The sequence below is a fragment of the Protopterus annectens genome, chromosome 8.part0 (assembly GCF_019279795.1).
Source record: "Protopterus annectens isolate FY-2018-M chromosome 8.part0, PAN1.0, whole genome shotgun sequence".
In the NCBI taxonomy this organism is placed as follows: Eukaryota; Metazoa; Chordata; order Ceratodontiformes; family Protopteridae; genus Protopterus; species Protopterus annectens.
The window spans coordinates 1,974,345,140-1,974,364,862 of record NC_056741.1 but is presented as its reverse complement, the minus strand read 5'-3'; the positions used below and the strand labels follow the sequence as shown (position 1 = coordinate 1,974,364,862).

At 46.1% G+C, this 19,723-nt stretch overlaps 1 protein-coding gene across 2 annotated transcripts in view; it reads left to right on the top strand.

Moving 5' to 3' along the window:
- Positions 1-19,723, top strand: part of KATNB1 (katanin regulatory subunit B1) — a 1,167,103-nt gene that overhangs the window by 928,605 nt on the left and 218,775 nt on the right. For both annotated transcript variants that reach the window (XM_044081511.1, XM_044081512.1), the window contains one exon: positions 1,314-1,466. In XM_044081511.1, coding sequence (XP_043937446.1) covers positions 1,314-1,466 — 153 coding nt within the window. The remainder of the gene's footprint in view (positions 1-1,313; positions 1,467-19,723) is intronic.

Genomic DNA, 19,723 nt, shown 5'->3' with positions numbered 1-19,723 from the left:
ATCTGCCTACCACATTTAATACTTAGGTGCATCTCCTGTAGGTCCAGGGCAGTCATAACTCTGCTATACAATGCCCCTCATTAGACTTATCGAACACAGAGTCCAGTTTGGCATGCACTTCTCTAAATGCTTTGTCTAACTTGAAAGGCCACATAGATGTTTAAGAAGAGTGAAGAGCTAAGCACCCTAAAGCTACCCAGATGGATTAAAAACCTTTCATTTATGCTGTTTCATGTAAGTTCTTGCAATATGATATCTACTTGGCTTTTTGTGTTTCAAAAGACCTTGCACTTTTTGATTGCCATCACCTCTGCAGAACTGGTGTTTCTACAAATAACACCAGAAGCTTAAAACTTCATTGACACATTAACAATACCTGCTGGGGTGATAGACTCCATTTGCATAAAGCATAGAGATACCCTGGCTACTTTTAAAACAAGCCTTTAAGTGGTTGGGTAATTGCAAATTTTAACCCTAGGATATGTGGCAATAATCTTGTTGATTGTGGCAGCTTAGATCTCATAATTTGGCTGGGTCACTTGGCTGAACTTCTTGAATGTCACTTTGGCTGCAAATTTAGTAACTGTCTTGACAGCCTTGTAGAGGGAGATCTCAGTTGTGGCCTATTTCAGAAGGCCTCATTGAATAAGATGAAGTAACATGGTGAATACTCCTTTTATTTCTGTGAATTCTATCGATTGCAACAGTTAGTCAAAAAACGTTTACATTAGGTAAGTTCCACAACCTTTTTCCCTTGGATTGTCATTACTGGCAGATCTTCCAAGTCTATAACTATATTTTTCTTTAATTTTCTGGATTCTTGTTGGGAAGGAAAAAGAATAAGGAGGGGTGGTTGCTTTCCATCATTAGGATACATGACAACACGAGTGCTAGTATTAGAGAAGAAGCTTTCTTCCTGAAGAGAGTTAGAAGAAAGATTTTGTGATGTGGTGCATCTGGCTTTTATCACTCCTAGATATGAAGCTTATTGTACACCTCTGTCAAAAAGATCTACTGTTGTAGTGGTAATCCACTGAGCCATACTTTTTTTATGGTGTTTTCTGCTAGTCTGGCCCCCCATACCTTTCTCTTGTTTCTGCTGATTCTCACTCCTTTACTCAAGATCAGTAAGTGATGGTATACAATTCTAGATGTTCATTTGTATAAATACTTAACTTAGATTTTTGTACCGAGGGTAACTGTTTAAGGCTGAAATAACACAGGTTGCATACTTTAATACAGCCTCCAAAAGAAGCAGTTGAAGTTGTGTAATTAAACTGAAGGTTTGTAAATTCTGCCTTTGTCTCAACTAGGTGCAGCCTGCCCGAAACAATTACCAGGCAGATGGTAAAGAAGATGCTATGTTACAAATTAGGAAAGGCCATGATACCATGTGTGCAATATTGACTACCCGGCATAAAAACTTGGACACTGTTAAGGCTATCTGGACCACTGGTGAGATTAAGGCAAGTCAATAAATGCTACTTTTTAATGGGCAGTTTTCAAGTTTGTTACACAATGTCTTTGCTTATTGATCACGAAGTAGTATGTAAGTTTGGCATATTTAAGCCACTTATGAATAATGCTTTTTTTTTCTTAAAGGCTGTCTTATGCAGTTTTAATAGACTCAGTATTGGCTTATTTTCCAGGAGTGGTGGAAGCCCTTCATGAAAACAATTTCTAGAGGGATGCCTGTAGTTGAGGAAATTGCTTATCCTTAGTTCTGTTAATAGTCTGTTTTGCACTGGTATTAAAATTGCCATGATTGCTTCTTTACTCTTGAATTTAAAATGTTTATGCGGGGGTGATGAAGGTTTCAGGTGTTTTTACTGTCTTCTGTACCTTAATTGTATATATTTTTCATTTTTAATTTCAAGAAGTTTTTGTAAACATAATTAAACTGGCTTTATGTGGAGGAGACCCAAACCATATTTTTCCCAGCAAAGTATTGCAGAAATTTTATAACCTTTATTCACTTTATTCATGTGCATCTTGGCTATAATAAGTCCATGCCTGACCTCTTCATTTTTCCAACTATCATATTTTAACAGTTTTTCATTGCATTTCTATTTGTTTGCTTGATTGGTTATCTTGTCAACAACATTAATCTTTTCAATTCACTTTATTCTCACAAACCAAGGCAACTGACTTCCTTGTGCTTTTCATTGTATAAAAACAGATGTTGGCATCTACTGTAATTTTCTGCCACTCAACATATCATACATCTCCACTCTGTAATTTAAAGAATATGTTTTATTATTGCCAGGTCCTCCCTTTCTATCTGGATACTCACCAGATATATTAATAAACCATTAAGCTCAGTGCCTAAACTTTATTGCATGTGGTGTGTAACCTGAGTCATGGCTAAAAAGTGTTGTGGGGATATCATATCCACCTACCTAGATAATCTAAAAGGACTTTTTTTTTTATTAAACATTTTTCTTTTTCTTTTCTTCTCAATTATTTACTTTTGTTTAAGGAGTCAGTTTCTGAAAACATGTATGAAGTGTTCTCTACAGAAAAATCAGTAATGGATGTAACTGCAATAATGAGTATCCTCCAAAGGATCATCACACCAGCAGTAAACTGAGTTATGGATAGGTGGCTCAAGAGGTCACTTTCTGGAATCCAGACAGAAGTCTAATGTTTACTTTGAGGGAAGGCTTTTGTAGACATTTTATTAAGAGAAAAACTTAAAATGGCGCAACATAACTCTTGAAGTAGAGAGTTATTACTACATGGAAGAAGAGAGAGGCCCTTCAGCAGATCAACAGAAGTCACCAGTTGAAGATGGGGAATATCCTGGGGCTGTAAAATTAAGATCCCATGTGAGCACTGCAAAAGGGTACAAAGATCTCGACCACAAGCTAATCAGCCTAGACATCCACATCCCACCCCCACCCCCCCAATTAGGGAAACCACTGTAAAAAATTTATCCAAAGCCAACGTCACGCTTCTTAAGACAGAAGTGGCAAACTTCACAACACACATGCAAACGGACAGTAGGTGTACGACTACTGAATCCTACACAAATGCACTTTCTAAGCACTTATACGAGTGCATGGATTGTGCTATCCCTAACAGAACCAAGATGCTATCCTCCAAAAAAAGGAAGCCAGTCTGGTGGTCCCCTGCCATAAACTAACTCTACAACAGAAGAAAGAAACTGTTGAAAAAAAGAGTAAAATCCCATGACTGGAAGAACTCCCTGGTCAGCCACAGTAAGAAGTTGAGATCCCAAATAAAATCCTCCAAAGCTAGTTATGAAAACAAACTCACCAATGATTCTAAAGATAACTACAAAGCATTCTATAGGTATGTCAAGAATCTCAATGGCAACACTCAGATCTGCTCAGAGTTGCAGCACAATGGCACTAAATATACAGAACCAACTGATATTGCCAACATCCTGGCAGATAGGTTCAGTGCTAACTTTACCACCCCCTCACCCCTAAAGGGCCCATCTCTATACCCGAAGAATGCAAAGTTCCTGTAATCACGGCTGCACAGGTAAAAACAACACTCTCCAAAGCCATGAACATAGCATCCATGGGACCTGACAACATCCCAGGCTACGTTGTACTTGAACTACAGAGTGAACTAGCACCCACCTAAGCACCATATTCAATCATAGCCTCACCTCAGGCTTTGTGCTCACTGAATGGTGCACAGTGATGGTTATCCCACTCCACAAAGGGGGAGCCACCACAGACCATGGGAACTACCGCCCCATTAGCCTAACGAGGCTGGTCTACAAGGCCATGGAACGTATCATCATGGAACTTATAAACAAAGACATTGGTAATCTCCAAACTTTGGACCCCACGCAGTTTGGATTTGTAAAAGGCAGATCCTGTCACCTAAACCTGATTGACTTTGAAGCAGTCCCCAAAGCTGTAGACGAGGGTAAGGTGGTTCACACAGCCTATCTAGATCTCGACAAGACTTTTGACACCATCCCCCACTCTGGAATTATAGATAAACTCACTAAACTAGGTATAAATCCCTATGTCACAAGATGGGTTGCCAACTGACTCACTGACAGAACCCACACAGTGAAAGTAGCAGACTCCAAATCTGACTTCAGACCAGTGACAAGTGGAGTACCACAGGGTTCAGTCCTGGGTCCTCTCCTGTTTGTATCTCCTTTTTTGAAGTACAGGCTAACATAGAAGGTCTCTGGCTAACGTAGTTAGTAGATGACTGCAAACTAGGAGCCATAATTGAAACTCCTAATGATGTGGGCATCCTACAAAAAGGCCTCACTGAGACAGATGCTTGCTGTCAAAGCCATGGCCTCAAGCTCAATGCCAAAAGTGCACTGTCACCGCCTTTGGTAAAAACTCTGTACCCATGAGCTACCACATAGGTGGTAGTCTACTTAACACCGAAAGTGTGATAGAGACCTTGGGACACAGGTGGACAGTAGTCTCTCCTTTGATAATCACATCACCACAGTAGTCAGGGAATCCTTCTATGCGGTACAGCTCATCACAAAAGGTTTCTCATCCAGGAAAAAAGAGGTCATTGTTCCCCTTTACTCGTCACTGATTAGACCCATTATAAAGTACAACACCCCTTTTGGTATGTTCCTCACAAGACATCTACAACAACTGGAAAGGCTGCAGAAATCCCTCACAAAGAGAATTACTGGCCCCAAAACAGATGCCCTATGCAGACCGTCTCATAAAACTCCAACTTTAGTCAGTCGCTCTGCCTAGCATACAAAGCTATGTCAAACCTGGAGCTGTTGGACATGCCCCACTTAAAGAAATCCCAATCCCTCCGAGCTGCACGCTCTAGGGACCTAACCCTTGTCACCACAATAAACAGAACATGCTGGAGGGATAGATTCTTGTTCCAGAGACTTCCCATACTCTGGAACAAACTACCTATCTATATCAAACAAAGCTCCTCGTTAGCACTCTTCAAGAAAAATCTTGATTTGATGGGAAATAGGAAATTCATCCCGGGGGTCACCTCTGTGGCTCTGCTTGACAGATGCACAGGAAAATAATTTTCTTAGGTGGCGAAAGCCAGGTTACCTTTTTGGCTAGGTTTGTATAGGCCCTAAGGCCAATAGCCTAGTACCTACCAATGAAAAGAAAAAAAAAAGAAAAATGTGTTCTTCAACTGCTAAGGCATCTAAAATCCCAAGATTGACTGCAATTCCCATGAAGTGTTTTGAATACTAACGTTAAGGTTGGCTCCTTCTCTGTTTTCAACTGCCAGAAGAGAATTCTGATGGTTATCAAAAGAGAGAAGATAAAGGCCCCTTTGCCAGCTACACCTTCGCCAGTTCAGATTGTAGACTATATAAGTCTGGATGAATATTTTAAGTGGTTAAGAATTCAGAGTACCTACAATGTAGCTTTCCCCTTTCCTAATCTCCACAGATTGTTTATTCCACTATAATTTGAAACAAAGAGCAATTTACTTAAATTATTAGAGACTCCTAAAATGAAGAGGCTTTTCTCCTTTAGGTCTAATGAGGAGGACAAGGCTTCTTTCCTTGCAAGTCAAACAGATGAGAATTTATCTTTGTCACCTTCAAGGTATAAACACCAAAAGACTTGTGAAGGAATAATTCTAGTTAGACAGAGAAAATGTTATGGTATTATCTCATAAAAAGCACAAAATAAGCCGTGAAGTTTTAGCACATAAGATTTATTATATAAATAAATCCCAGACCGGTTTCAGCCCAAAGGCTTTTATCAGTGGGAGAAAATATTAGTGGACTATTTTCTCCCACTGATGAAAGCCTTTGGGCTGAAACCATTCTGGGATTTATTTATATAATAAATCTTATGTGCTGAAACCTCACAGCTTATTTTGTGCTATTTTTATACACTGATGTTTAGTGCTGGCTATTTTTTTCATGTTATGTTGGCCTTTTGCCTTGCACCGGTCATACTTGCAGAGTACTTTGTTTTTGTGATTATCGCATAAAAACAGTATTTTGAAAATGTTTTATCAATTTTAACATATGCAACTTGTGCAAAGGAAAAATAAATCTGATATTGTTAGTCCTTGTTCAGTCCTTACATGTGGGTATCGGTTCCGACCTCGGAACCGAGCCGGCCATCTTCCAAGCTCGTGCCAGCTACAAACTCTCAAGCTAAAACTCTTACCCAGAATTCCCCTCTCCGTTACCTCAGATTTCATTTGCTGCATCACCATTTAGTCGTGTCAAGCTACTTCTCTTGAGCTAAGTACAGTATTTTTCTTCATACTAAGTTCCAAGACAGCTTTTTTTCACAAAAAAAGTTAGTAGATAGTGATCTCTTAACTTATCGCATTTAGCAACACCCCTTTTTCGAATCCTTTCAATTTACCATCGTTGGTAAACCCCTTTTCCTTCTTACCTTCAGGTATTTCTTGTACCATTGCAGGTAATTTTCTGTTTTTTTCTTCCTTTCCTTAAACAAACATGACAGATAAAAAAAAGGTAGCCCAGGGTTTAAAAGATGTTTATATTGTGGACATAAGTGACCTACTTCAGATGCACATTCCTTGTATGTCTGTTGCTTGGTTGTGCCTCATTTAACAGTTGACCCGCCGTGCGGGATTTGTAAGAATTTCTCTAACAGGACGTTAATTGAGAGAAAAAAATAAATTAATATTGAAGGGGCTACTTACATCTCCTTTTTCAGAGGCTATTTCTGGGTTGGAGGCTTCAAACCCTCCAAGATCCCATAAGAAAAAGAGTGACTAAAATAAAAAGGCCAAGTCTCTTCCTTCGACCCCAGCTGGGAACCCTCAGGAACTGAGACCCAAGAAAGCTAAGCTTTCCAGTTCGGATTAGACGTCTTTGGCTCCAGCGCTTTCGGTACCTAGACCTTTGTCACCGAGGCCATCAGTGCCGTCTGAGACCTCGGCACTGACTAGTGTGCCATCTGAGACCTCGGCACTGACTAGTGTGCCCCATACTGCATCAGTACCGAGAAGCTCCTCGGTTCAGACTCCCTTACCGGCACTGACTGTTCAGTCAATGCAGATTGTTATGACATCAGTGGATGTCTCGACGCCCATTTCCTTTTCGGCTCTGACAACTTACCCGGCACTGACTACCTTCTCTGTACCGATCATTCAGTTTTCATCACCGATGTTTTCGGCTCAGGCCTCAGCGCCGAAAACCACTTCGGTACTGACCTCATCGTCGGTGCAGACGCCTTTGGCACCGATGATTTCCTCGGTGCAGACACCAGTAGTTCAGTCCATTACAGCTCCGTTGCTCTCAGTGCAGACCACCTCCGTGTTGGGCACCGAGTTTGCGCCTTTGGATAGACCTGACTCTGTCCCAGCCATGTCCGTGAAATCCGCTAGAAGCCTCACTGAACATGATGTGTTGCGTCTTGTGGATCAAGTGCTTTTGGCCAGAGGTATCCTACCCCCCAGGACCTATCCTTCCTCGGGAGGTGATCACCCTTTACCAAAGACCCCTACTTATTCTCCTCCTTTATTGCCTTTGAAGCCACTTGATGTAGCACAGTTTTCCCCCACTATGGTTCCTTTTATGGACCTCACAAAGGAGCCGCAGTTGTCTTTGTGGCAAGAGAGTCTTGTCATGGCCCAGGATGTCAGCTGTGGCTCACGTACTTTGGCATTTCACAGCCATCCAGGGACTCTGAATCGGCAGGCTGAGCCACTTAGGCGAGGGGTGACCCCTGCCCTGGGCCCCCATCCCTCTTCGGGTGGACTGGCCTTCCAGCTTATGGAGAAGGTTCTGGCATTGGTTGGCAATCCTGTGCTATCACTCTCCCCGCCCTCCTCTGGACCGCAATGTGCACAAGCCGCTCCTAGTAGACACTGGGCGTAAGGGCCTCAGGACATACTCCCACAAGGAGACCCCTTTTGAGCTGTCTTCCCCCAGCTTCTCCGTCTGAGGAAGATCATCAAAAGAGCTCATGCAAGAGGATGCACATGGACTCCACAGAGGAGTCCCTTACTGAAGACACAGACTTTGATGATGGAGAAGGGTCGCCTTGATCACCCTCTGAGGTATCCTTTGGTGATATCCTTGAAATCCTTAGAGAGGTGACTGGCAGCCCTCTAACCCAACCTCTAAAGGGTATGTGTTCCTGCAGGCCTTTCGTGCCCGGCCCCCTACCTCCTGGGTTACTCCACCTGCCGACGAACTTGTCCGTCCCGTTGTGCAGCTTGCGTGGAAGGCTCCTGACACCATTGAGGCCATTCCCCGGAGGCCAGATAACATTTTGTCCCCTCTGTTAGTGATCCCCATTGGTCCAAAGGTCTTCCTGTAGGTGCTTTGGAATTGGTGGCTGCAACTAAAAGGGACCTGTCGGAAGAAAGGCAGAGTGTCCATCCGCCCAACAAAGAGTCCTGGGCTCTGGACAGAATAGGGAAGCGTACTTTTGTATCAGTGACCTTTGTAGTCAGGTCCCTGAACTATATATGGCACATTTTACCAGGCTTCAAAGAGACTTAATTTCTGAGCTCTGAAACTTTGGCTGGAGCTGCGTCTGAGCGGCAGGTTCAGGCATTGTTCTAAGACTACATGCCTGGATGTGCTTGTGTAAATTCATGGAACCCTTCAAGGCTTCCTTTCTCAACGCTTCCATTGAAGCCTCATCGTTGTTCGGACCCAAGGTTAAAAGCACATGGGCCAGATGCGAACAGGGCGGTAAGACCCTTTCTGCTGTGGGTGTCTGTTGTTCTTCCCCTCAACGGGCTTTCTCCAGAAACCAGAAGAGTGGTAAGATATGGCACAAAAAGTCTCAAGGTTCTTTCCGTGACACATAGGCCAAGTTCTCCCCTATAGGCAGATGGGGAAACTCTCAGGGAAGACACCCCTTTCGGGGCAGAGGGTGTCCGCATAACCAGGGATGTTAAACTGTCAATCTCTCCTTCGTTCTTGCTGGGTGGGATCGGAGCTGATCCTCTTCTCCGACTCGGCCATCTTCAATAGCTCGAGAGCTGTTTACTGGCTCGATGCTACCCCTTATCACATGATGCCTAGCACTAGCTACCCAGATCTCGTTTGCTGCTTCATCTGCAAGGTTCCTGGATACTGGCTCAGGGTTGTATAACTTTGTTATTTGGCTTTCTTGTCAGATTAGAATTTTTTTTTGTTATTATTTGTTAGTCGATAACTAGTAAACTTAGTTATTTAGTTTAATTAGTTAGATTGTTCAGTGTTGTAGTTTGTTTTTTTCCCCCCTTAGAACTCGTTTAAATTAGAGAGTCCCCCCCCCCTTCCCCGTAGGTAGTGTGTTTATTGGTAGGTAGCCGTTTAAGTTAGAGGTTTCCTAGTTTAAAAAAAAATATATAGTAGTATTTGGTTGTTTTATACTGTGTTTTATTATTAGTTGTTACTGTTATCCGGCCTCTTGGCCAAATAAACTAGAGTAGTGTTTTTCTTTGATAGACATGTCCAAAGAATCCAAAGTGTCGGGATTCAAGAAGTGTGACATGCTGTCAGAAAATGTCTCTGACAGATGGGCACACTTCTTACGTCTATTGTTTAGGCGCTGTGCACCTGCAGGACTCTTGCTCTATCTGCCATACATTTAGCCCAAGAGTTCTGCAGGAGCACAAGAATAAACTTATTTTAAGAGGACTGCTTAAGCCTCAGGACTCACCGGCCAAGACTTTGCCAGTGAAGTCTCCTAAACCGGCCAAATCGTCGGCTCCCAGCTTGGAGCCGTCATCGGCCCAAGGCTTGCTTTCCACTTCGGTTCCGGCCGGAACCGAGGAGACTGCTTCCTCGTCAGCTCCATTAGTCCCCTCGGAGCCGTCAAGGACTCAAAAAAGGCTGAGGTCCCCTTCATTAGAGTCCATTCATTTGGCTCCTCGGTCTCCCCTACTGCAAAGTGACCATAGTCACAGATCTTCACACTCCTCTCGGTCCTCCAGGTTCTCAGACCATGATGTGGAGAGAGTGGTCAGCAGGTTATTGAAGTCGCAGGCACTGGCCAAAATGTTGTCCACCCCTCCTCAACAGGTGTTGGCTCCATCTCTTTCTATCGATGTTCTTCCTCCGACTCCATTGAGCTCGGAGCCGGAGTTTCTTGGGGTTCGAGTCGTGGAACCGTCTGCTCCGATAATGATCTCTCCTTCGAATCTGTCGTCAGCTCCGATCCCTTTGATGGTGCTTTCCATCGAGGGATCTGGGCGCCGAGACTCCCTCGTCGGCTCCAAGGGGGCGAGTGGCATCAGACCCTTGTCTGACCCCACTCTCCCTTTCGGAGCAGGTGAGCTCGGCTCCTACATCGGCCTCGGAGCCGTCTCCCTCTGTGCAGAGGAGGATTCTGGTCTCCTCGGAGCTGGAGCCTTCTCTTCATCGTAGCAGGGATGCCTTCGATGTCATGAAGAGTGTGCTGGCCTCCGAGCCAGATCCACCTTCGACCCCACTGGCTCCATCCCCCTTAGTGCCTGTGTCGACCTCTGTCCCTCCTCCAGACCTCAAGCCTGGGGAACCAGCACTCCAGGGCACCCCATTGGGTGTTTCCTCTTCCTCCGAGGCCTCCCCTGATCATTCAGAGGAGCCCCCTCGGAATAAGAAGTGCAAGAGAAAGCACATTGACTCCCCCGAGTCTGTCACTTCAGATACAGATTTGGATGAGTCAGAAGGGTCCCCGAGATCCCCCTCTGAAGATGTTTCCTTCTCTGACATCCTAGAAATACTTAAGCAGAGAGGGAACTGGAATACCCTAGCCCCTACCGAAGATGAATCTGTATTCCTGGACGCGTTTGGTTCCCGACCTTCCACCTCCTGGGTTTCTCCACCCTTCGATCCACTAATGTCTGTGGTGGCTCGAAGGGCTTGGTCAGCCCCGGATACAGTGGAACCAACCCCAAGGAGACCAGGCAAGTTTATTACTGCACCCCCTGACAAGCAGTTCCTTACTAAGGGTGTTCCTGTGGATGCCATGGTGGTAGCAGCAGCCACTAAAAAGGAGTTAGCAGAAATTTCTTCTTCTGTCCATCCTCCTAACAAGGAGTCCAGGACCATGGACAGATATAGGAAGCGAATGTTTGCCTCAGCGACCTTTTCCATGAGGTCACTGAATTACTTATGCCATTTCACCAGGCTTCAGAGATATCTCCTGAAAGAGCTCGGAGATACCTTGCAGGATCCATCAGATGAAGGGGCTCAGGCTAAAGTGGCCTCTCAGCTGGCAACCCTTAACTCAGTAGTCAACTCCTCCATGAGGCTCATTTCCTATGCAGCCGATGGGGCGAGTAGAGCCACAGGCATGGCACTTCGGAGACATGCATGGATGCAGCTGTGTAATTTTGCAGAACCCTTCAGAGCATCATTCACCAACACTCCCTTTGATGGTTCCTTTCTTTTTGGACCACAGGTGAAAGACACTCTTACTAGGTGCGAGCAGGAAGGCAAGACTCTCTCTGCCATGGGAGTCCATTTTTCCACTCCCTCTAGACCATACCCCAAGGGTCAGAAGAGTGGAAAGATGTGGTTTTGGAAATCCCAGGGATCTTCGCCTGACACACGTAGCGATTTTTCCTCCAGGGGCAGAGGAGGAAATAATAATAACAGACGTCGCCCTCATGGTAGAGGGGGTCCGCAGAACCAGGGCAGTAGAGAATCCTTTACTGACAAGCCCTTCCAACATCCCTGAGGTGTTGCCCGACTGTCTCTGGAGGCAGTCAGGGGAAGACTTTCATTGTACCCAAAAGCCTGGCTAAGCATAACGCAAGACAAATGGGTACATTCAATAATATCCGAAGGTTACAAAATCCCATTCGTTCAACCCCCTTTAATGTCCTGCAAGTCCCTCCCAGATGTTCCACCCAATCTGAGGGACCAAGCAGTTATAGAAGTTTCAAAACTGCTAGAAAAAAAAGAGTCTTCCAGGAAGTCCCGGCAGACCAACACGGATCCAGAACTTACTCAAGGTTCTTTTTGGTACCAAAAAAGACAGGGGACTGGAGACCTATTTTGGATCTCAGCAGGCTGAAGAAGTCTGTTCAAAGAACAAAGTTTTAGATGGTCACGCTGCAGTCCATTCTACCCTTTCTGGGTCAGGATAATTGGATGTGCTCTATAGATCTCCAGGATGTGTACTATCACATCAAAATGGACAGATGCTCCAGGTGGTTCCTTCACTTCCAGCTGGGAGCCAGTCATTACCAGTTCAGAGCTCTGCCCTTTGGTCTCACCACAACCCCCAGGGTGTTCACCAAATATATGGCAGTGGTCACGGCTCACCTGAGGCGTCAAGGACTCCAGGTGTTTCCATATCTAGACGACTGGCTCCTTACTGCTAATACCAGGCATCAACTCCTTCAAGCCAGGGACTATACAATCTCAATTTGCTCCCAGCTAGGCGTTATCATAAATTTCTAAAAATCTGCCTTGTTGCCCTGTCAATCTATTACTTATATAGGAGCAGACTTAGATACAAGGAGCATGTCTGCAAAGCTACCTTCTGACAGGGTGTCCACAATTCGTCAGCAAGTTCAAGTCCTCATGCAATGCAAGAGAGTACAAGTCAAGTACATCCTTCAAACTCTAGGTTCTATAGCAGCGGCAATTCTACTGATACCCCTGGCCCGCTTTCACATGAGAATCCTGCAATGGCTTCTTTTCATGCAGTGGTCATTCCAACAGCTCCCCATGTCTCACATGATCATCATTACAGAAGCATGCAAAAGGCAACTTTCCTGGTGGATGGTCTCCCCATTAGTGATTCAAGGCAGACCCTTCATTCAGCCCCCTACAGTTGCTACAGTGACTATGGATGCCTCCCTGATAGGGTGGGGGGGGGGGCATTATCAGTGAAGGACAGTCCAGGGCACTTGGCAGGCTCATGAGTAGCATCTGCATATAAACGTCCTAGAAATGAGAGCCGTGCTCCTAGCGTTGCAAGCTCTTCAGGACTCTCTTCCTTCTGGGACCATTGCAATTCAAACGGACAACATGTCAGTGGTGTGGTACATCAACAAGCAGAGTGGGACCATGTCCTACCCCCTATGTCGAGAAGCGCTCAGACTCTAGCAGTGGGCGATTTCCTTACAATGATTTCTGATTGTGACGCACATCCCTGGGACTTCCAACGTCATAGTGGACAGGCTCAGCAGAACTATTCTCATGCCTCACGAGTGGTCTCTGAATCAGGTAGTTGCGGATTTAATCTTCCGCAAATGAAGTCAGCCTTGCTGCGATCTTTTTGCTACCCACTTCAACAGCAAATGCAGCAACTACTTTTCCCTTCTTCCGCTTCCTGGTCACTCTCCCAGAGACGCTCTAGTCCACAACTGGCCTCAGGGACTTCTTTATGCCTTCCCTCCATTTCCACTGATACCAAAACTCATTCAGAAAGCTATGTCATTGGGTTGCAAAATGATCCTCATTGCCCCCTACTGGCCTTGACAGATATGGTTCCCATTCCTGCACCATTACCTTCTCGAGCGGCCTTGAACTCTGGATCCGATTCCAGACCTACTGATTCACCAGTCAGGCGGGCTGCATCAATCCCTTCAAATGCTCCAGCTCACAGCTTGGTTGCTCCACTTCCAACCTTAGCCAGGCTTCCCAGCATTTCCCCGGCCGTACGCAACATTATTGTTTCTTCCCATAAGTCTGCCACCAGAAGGAGTTACGCTAGTAAATGGAAACGTTTTTCTTGTTGGGCAGAGGTTAGGAACATAAATCCCTTCACAGCCCCTATCCACGAAATCTTGGAGTTCCTAACAGAACTCTTTCATTCGGGGTCCGCTTCTGCTACAATCAGGTTTCAATTAGCGGCCATTTCAAATTTTCATCTCGTGCTTCTAATGCAAACATTATGTCTCATAAGGTATGTAAAGCGTTTCTAAGAGGTTCTACTCTGCTTAGACCCCCAATGAGAGATCTCCCTTCTCCTTGGGACCTTAATTTGTTACTAACCTCATTAATTATGCCCCCTTTTGAACCGGCAGCTTCCTGCTCCATTAAGTTTCTATCTTGGAAAACTCTCTTTCTGGTAGCTATTACTTCAGCTAGACGTGTCTCTGAACTTCAGGCACTATGCGTCATCCTCCATACTTAGTATTTCATAAGGACAGGGTCACTCTGAGGACTAATCCCTCTTTCCTTCCGAAGGTCTGCTCAGAAAATAATTTGAACCACTCTATAGACCTACCTGTGTTTTTCCCTAACCACACCAACAAGGCAGAATACAAGTTACATCAACTGGATGTTCATAGACAGTTGTGTTTCTACCTGCATAGGACGAAGGATATAAGGAAGTCCGACCAACTTTTCCTTTCCTATGCTCGGGGCAAACGGGGTCTCCCAGTTTCCAAAGTGACCTTATCTAGATGGTTGTCTCATATCATTACCTTTATCTATCAACTAAGGAACAAAGACTTGCCAATCAAACCGAAAGGTCATTCTACCAGGGCCTTAGCCACCTCTGTAGCCTTCCAGTCTAGGTTGCCCATAGATTCTATCTGTGCCGCTGCTACGTGGGCAAATCCTCACACATTTATTTCTCATTACAAGTTGGATTTGGTCTCCAGAAGTAAAGCTGACTTTTGAAGAGTCTGTTCCAATGAGCCACCCAGGATTATAGGTGCTAGGAACGCTGTCCCAACCAGCAAGAATGAAGTCGAGATTGACAACTTAACATAAAGAAGTTATGTACCTACCATAATGTTCCATGTTAGTTGTCTTCATCTTGCCTTCTTTCTTGTGTCCCCCCCTCCATCCCCCTATCCTATTGGTCCGAGAGGAGTTCAGTTTTCACTGGCTGAGTCCTCTCTGGTTCATTTCCTTTACTGACTTAGACTCTAGGACAGGTATGTTTAACCATTTGTTTGGAGGGGTTTCTTCCTATTGCTATGTCTGGGGTTAGCTATTTCAAACGAGATCTGGGTAGCTAGCACTAGGCATCATGGGATAAGGGATAGCCTCGAGCCAGTAAACATCTCTCGAGCTATTAAAATGGCTAAGTCGGAGCCGAGGATCGGCTCCGATCCCAACCAGCAAGAAAGAAGGAGAGATGAAGACAACTAATGTGGAATGTTATGGTAGGTACATAACTTCTTTTTCCAGGGATTCTTTCCCTGGCCAATCCTACCAGCGCTCCTGAAAAGCGGCCCCAACTGCTTTCCTCTGGAAGTGGTTGGAGGTCATTATCTTTGTACCCTTCTGCTTGGCTAACCATTACCACCGATTCTTGGGTACAAAGACCAGAGGTTATCATATCCCTTTCGACCTTTGTCACACTCCACTAACAAGCTTACCCGACGTTCCACCCAGTCAATGGGAAGAAGCAGCATTAGAGATTTCAAAGCTGCTAAGAAAAAGAGTCATCCAAATAGTCCCTCCAGACCAGATAGGATCCGGATTCTACTCAAGACTATTTTTGGTGCCAAAGAAAACCGGGGACTGGAGACCAATTTTGGATCTCAGTGTATTGAACAAGTTTGTAAAAGTACAGATGGTCACAATACAGTCTATCCTTCCGCTTTTGGAAAAAGATGATTGGATGTGCTTGATAGATCTTCAAGATGCATACTACCACATAAAAGTGGACAGACCATCAAGATTCCTTCGCTTCCGTGCGGGAGCCAGTTATTACCATTTCAGAGTACTGCCCTTCAGACTCTCTACAGCCCCCAGAGTGTTCACAAAGTGCATGGCAGTCGTCACAGCTCACTTGCGACTACAAGGATTCCAGGTGTTTCCATACCTACATGACTGGCTTATCTCTGCCCCCACTAGACATCTATTGGAAAAAGCCCTGGTATACTCTCTCCTTACTGCAGAAAGGCTAGGCATAAGCATAAACTAGCAAAAATCCAATCTTACCCCATCTCAGTCCACAGAATTCATAAGGGTCATCTTGAATACAAAGATTTGCAGAGCATCCATTCCAGAGCACAGAATTCTGTGGATAAAGCAGCAACTGATTCCAATCCTTTCATGGGAGAAATCCACAGCTCATTCTGTTCTCCAGTTGTTGGGTTCCATGGTAGCCTCCATTACGATTGTCCCCCTGGTCGGGTTTCACATGAGGCTTTTACAATGGCTACTGCTCACCCAATGGTATCTCTTTCAGTACCCTCTTTCAACCAAGATTCGGGTAACACAGGTGCAAACAAGATCTAAATTGGTGGATGGCGCACAATCCATCACAATGGTCTCGTCCCGTCTCCCCCCAACAGCCCAAGGCTACAGTGACCATGGACGCCTCCCTATTGGGGTGGGGGTGGGGGGCTATTTCAGGGACAGACAGTCCAAGGTACTTGGTCCAAAATGGAAGCCCTTCTGCATATAAATGTTCTACAGGTGAGGGTGGTGCTTCTGGCTTTGCAAGCATTCCATCCCTTTCTGCCATCTGGGACTATTGCGATACAATCAGACAACATGGTGGTAGTCTGGTACATCAACAAACAAGGTGGAACCAGATCTTACCCACTCTGTCGAGAGACCATGAGAATATGGCAGTGGGCGATGGCTGCCAACTGCTTTCTTCTAGCAACGCACATTCCCGGGAGTTCCAATGTGATAGCAGACAGACACAGCAGGTGTATTCTACAACCTCACAAGTGGTCCCTGAATCCCTTGTTAGCGGCGGAGATTTTCAACTGCTGGGGTCTTCATTGCTGTGACCTCTTTGCGTCCCTGACCAACTACAAATGCAGCAATTATTTTGCCCTGATTCCCACTCCAGGACAGTCACGCAGAGATGCTCTAGTCCACAATTGGCCCTCGGATCTGCTTTATGCATTTCCACCTCTCCCCCTCATTCCCCAGTTTCTGAAGAAAGCCCACCAGTTGAAGAGCAAAGTAATCCTCATAGCACCATATTGGCCTCATCAGAGTTGGTTTCCCTTCCATTGGCCTCACCTGCTAGATCAACCGTGGATTCTCCATCCAACCTCGGAGTTGATCTCCTATCCACAGAATCTGATTCACCCCAACTTGAACAGCCTGAAGCTCACAGCTTGGCTCCTCCAATTCCTTTGATTGCCAGGCAGAATGATCTTTCTTTGCCAGTACGTGACATTCTTATTGCATCTCATAAGTCTTCCACCAGAATTACATATCACAGCAAGTGGAAAAGATTTACTTTTTGGCTGAAAGAAAAACAAGTAGATCCTTTTTCAGCACCAGTGTCGATAGTACTGGAATATCTGTCTACCCTATTTCAGTCCGGTCTATTTGCCTCTACCATTAGAGTTAATTTGGCTGCAATATCTAATTTTCATGATGGTGTCCAAGAGTCTTCTCTTATGTCACACAAATTATGCAAGACTTTCATAAAAGGAGTGAATCATCTAAGACCCCCTTTTAGAGAACCTACTCAACCATGGGACCTGTCATTAGTCCTACAAGCTTTGACAATGCCACCTTTCAAACCAGCTTCTTCTTGTGACCTCAAATATTTGTCATGGAAAACCTTGATGTTAAGTTGTCTATCTCACCTTCATTCTTGCTGGATGGGTTCGGAGCCGACCTCGGCTCCGACTCGGCCACTCTAAAAGCTCGAGAGTTGGTTCCACCGGCTCGAGGCTCCCCTTATATCCCACAATGCTAGGCGAGAGTTACCTCAGATCTCGTTTGCCGCTACAGCTTCGAGGTTGGTTTTTCTACCGGTTCTTGGTAAGTACTATTTCTTGTTGAAATTAGTCTTTAAAAACCCCTTTAATTTAATATATTTACTTAGTTTAGTGTAGTTTAGAAAACTGAGCCGAGACCTAAGGTTTCTCAACCTTTGCCTTCATCGGCTCCGGCTGGAGCCGATAAGTCTCAGTCCACAGTTTCTGTGGCCCCCTCGGCTCCGGCCGGAGCCGAGGTAGTAGAAGTTCTCGTGTTGGCTCCGACCAGACCTTCGGAGCCGACAACTAGGAAGAGGTCCAGGTCACCATCTCTTGGCTCCGTTCATTCGGCTCCAGGATCTCCCCTGCTGTCTGAACGGAGCCAAAGATCTCACTCCTCTAGGTCATCGAGGCTGTCGGATCATGACCTTCAGAGGGTAGTGAGTCGACTACTTAAGTCCGAGGCACTGGCCCAAATGCTTCAGAGCCCGACTCATCAGTCGATGCCTGCCCCGGTCCATCAACATATTCCTCCTTCGACTCTCTTGAGCTCGGAGCCGGGTCGTGTCGAAACCGAGACTGTGATTGCGTCGGAGCCGATACAATTGTCTTCGGCTCCGTCGTCGGCTCCGTTTTCTTCCTTGGAAGAATCTCGGCGCCGGACTTCCCTCGTCGGCTCCGAGGGGGTGAGTGGCATTGGACCCTTGTCCGACCCCCCTCCCTCTCGGTGCCGGCTGGTGAGTTCGGCTCCGACATCGCCTCGAGCCATCACTGTCGGTGCCGAGGGAGGTTCTTAGCTTCTCGGGCGGGGACCTCTGGCTCTGCCTGACAGGGGTGCATTCGAGGTCATGCGAGTGTGTTAGAGCCTGGCTCTACTCCACAGTCGGCTCCTTCCGCCTCCCTCTATGGTGCCTCAGGCTAAGTCGACTCACTCCCTCATCCCGGACCGCAGAGAGCCAGCTCCTCAGGAGCCCCTGTGGGATTTCATCCTCTTCCGAGGCCTCTCCTGATTTGGCAGAAGAGCCCCCTCGGAAGAGGAAGTGTAAGAGGAGACACATTGACTCACCTGAGTCCATCACGTCAGACACAGATTTGGATGATTCTGAGGGTTTCCCCCGTTCCCCTTCTGAAGATGTCTCATTTGCAGACATTCTGGAGATCCTGAAACAGAGGGGAAATTGGCCAGCCCTCAACCCTTCGGAGGACGAATCTGTGTATCTTGAGGCGTTTGGCTCTCGTCCTTCCACCTCCTGGGTGTCCCCCCCCCTTCGACCCCCTCATGCAGGTGGTTGCTAAGAAGGCATGGACGGCTCCTGATTCACTGGACCCCACTCCCAGGAGACCCTCTAAGTTCATAACAGCTCCAGCAGACAAACAATTTTTAACAAAAGGAGTTTCTGTGGATGCTATGGTGGTAGCTGCTGCCACCAAGAAGGAGCTAGCTGATCCTTCAGTACCTGTCCATCCACCTAACAAGGAATCTAGGTCCATGGATAGGTACGGGAAGCGGATGTTTTCGTCAGCGACATTTACCATGCGTTCGCTGAACTACTTGTGCCATTTTACTCGTCTTCAAAGAGACTTGATCAAGGAAGCGAGTGAAATGTTAAAGGATCCTACAGCTGCGGGTTTCCAAGATAAGATGAACACGCAGCTGGCTACCCTTAATTCCATAACCAACTCCTCCATGCGCCTTCTTTCTTACGCGGCTGATGGAGCGAGCAGAGCCGCAGGGACAGGTGTGGCCTTACGTAGGCATGCCTGGATGCGGCTATGCAATTTTGCGGACCCCTTCAAGACATCTTTCACGAACTCCCCTTTTGATGGATCATCTCTCTTTGGTCCTCAAGTGAAAGAAACCCTGACTAGGTGCGAGACTGATGGCAAGACCCTTTCTGCTGTCGGAGTCCATTTTTCTACTCCTTCCAGGCCTTACCCCAAAGGCCAGAAGGGTGGAAAGATGTGGTTCCGTAAACAATCTCAAGGGACTTCGCCTGACGACAGAGTCGTTTTCCGCCAGAGGCAGAGGCGGGAATAACAATGGTAGACGCCGCCTAGGGGCAGGGGGTCCAGAACCAGGGCAATCGGGAAGTCTTTCCTGACAAGCCCTTTCAGCATCCCTGAGGTGTTGCCCGACTGCCCATCTTCGGAGGCAGTCGGGGGAAGATTGTCACTGTACCCAGAAGCCTGGCTATCCCTGACTCAA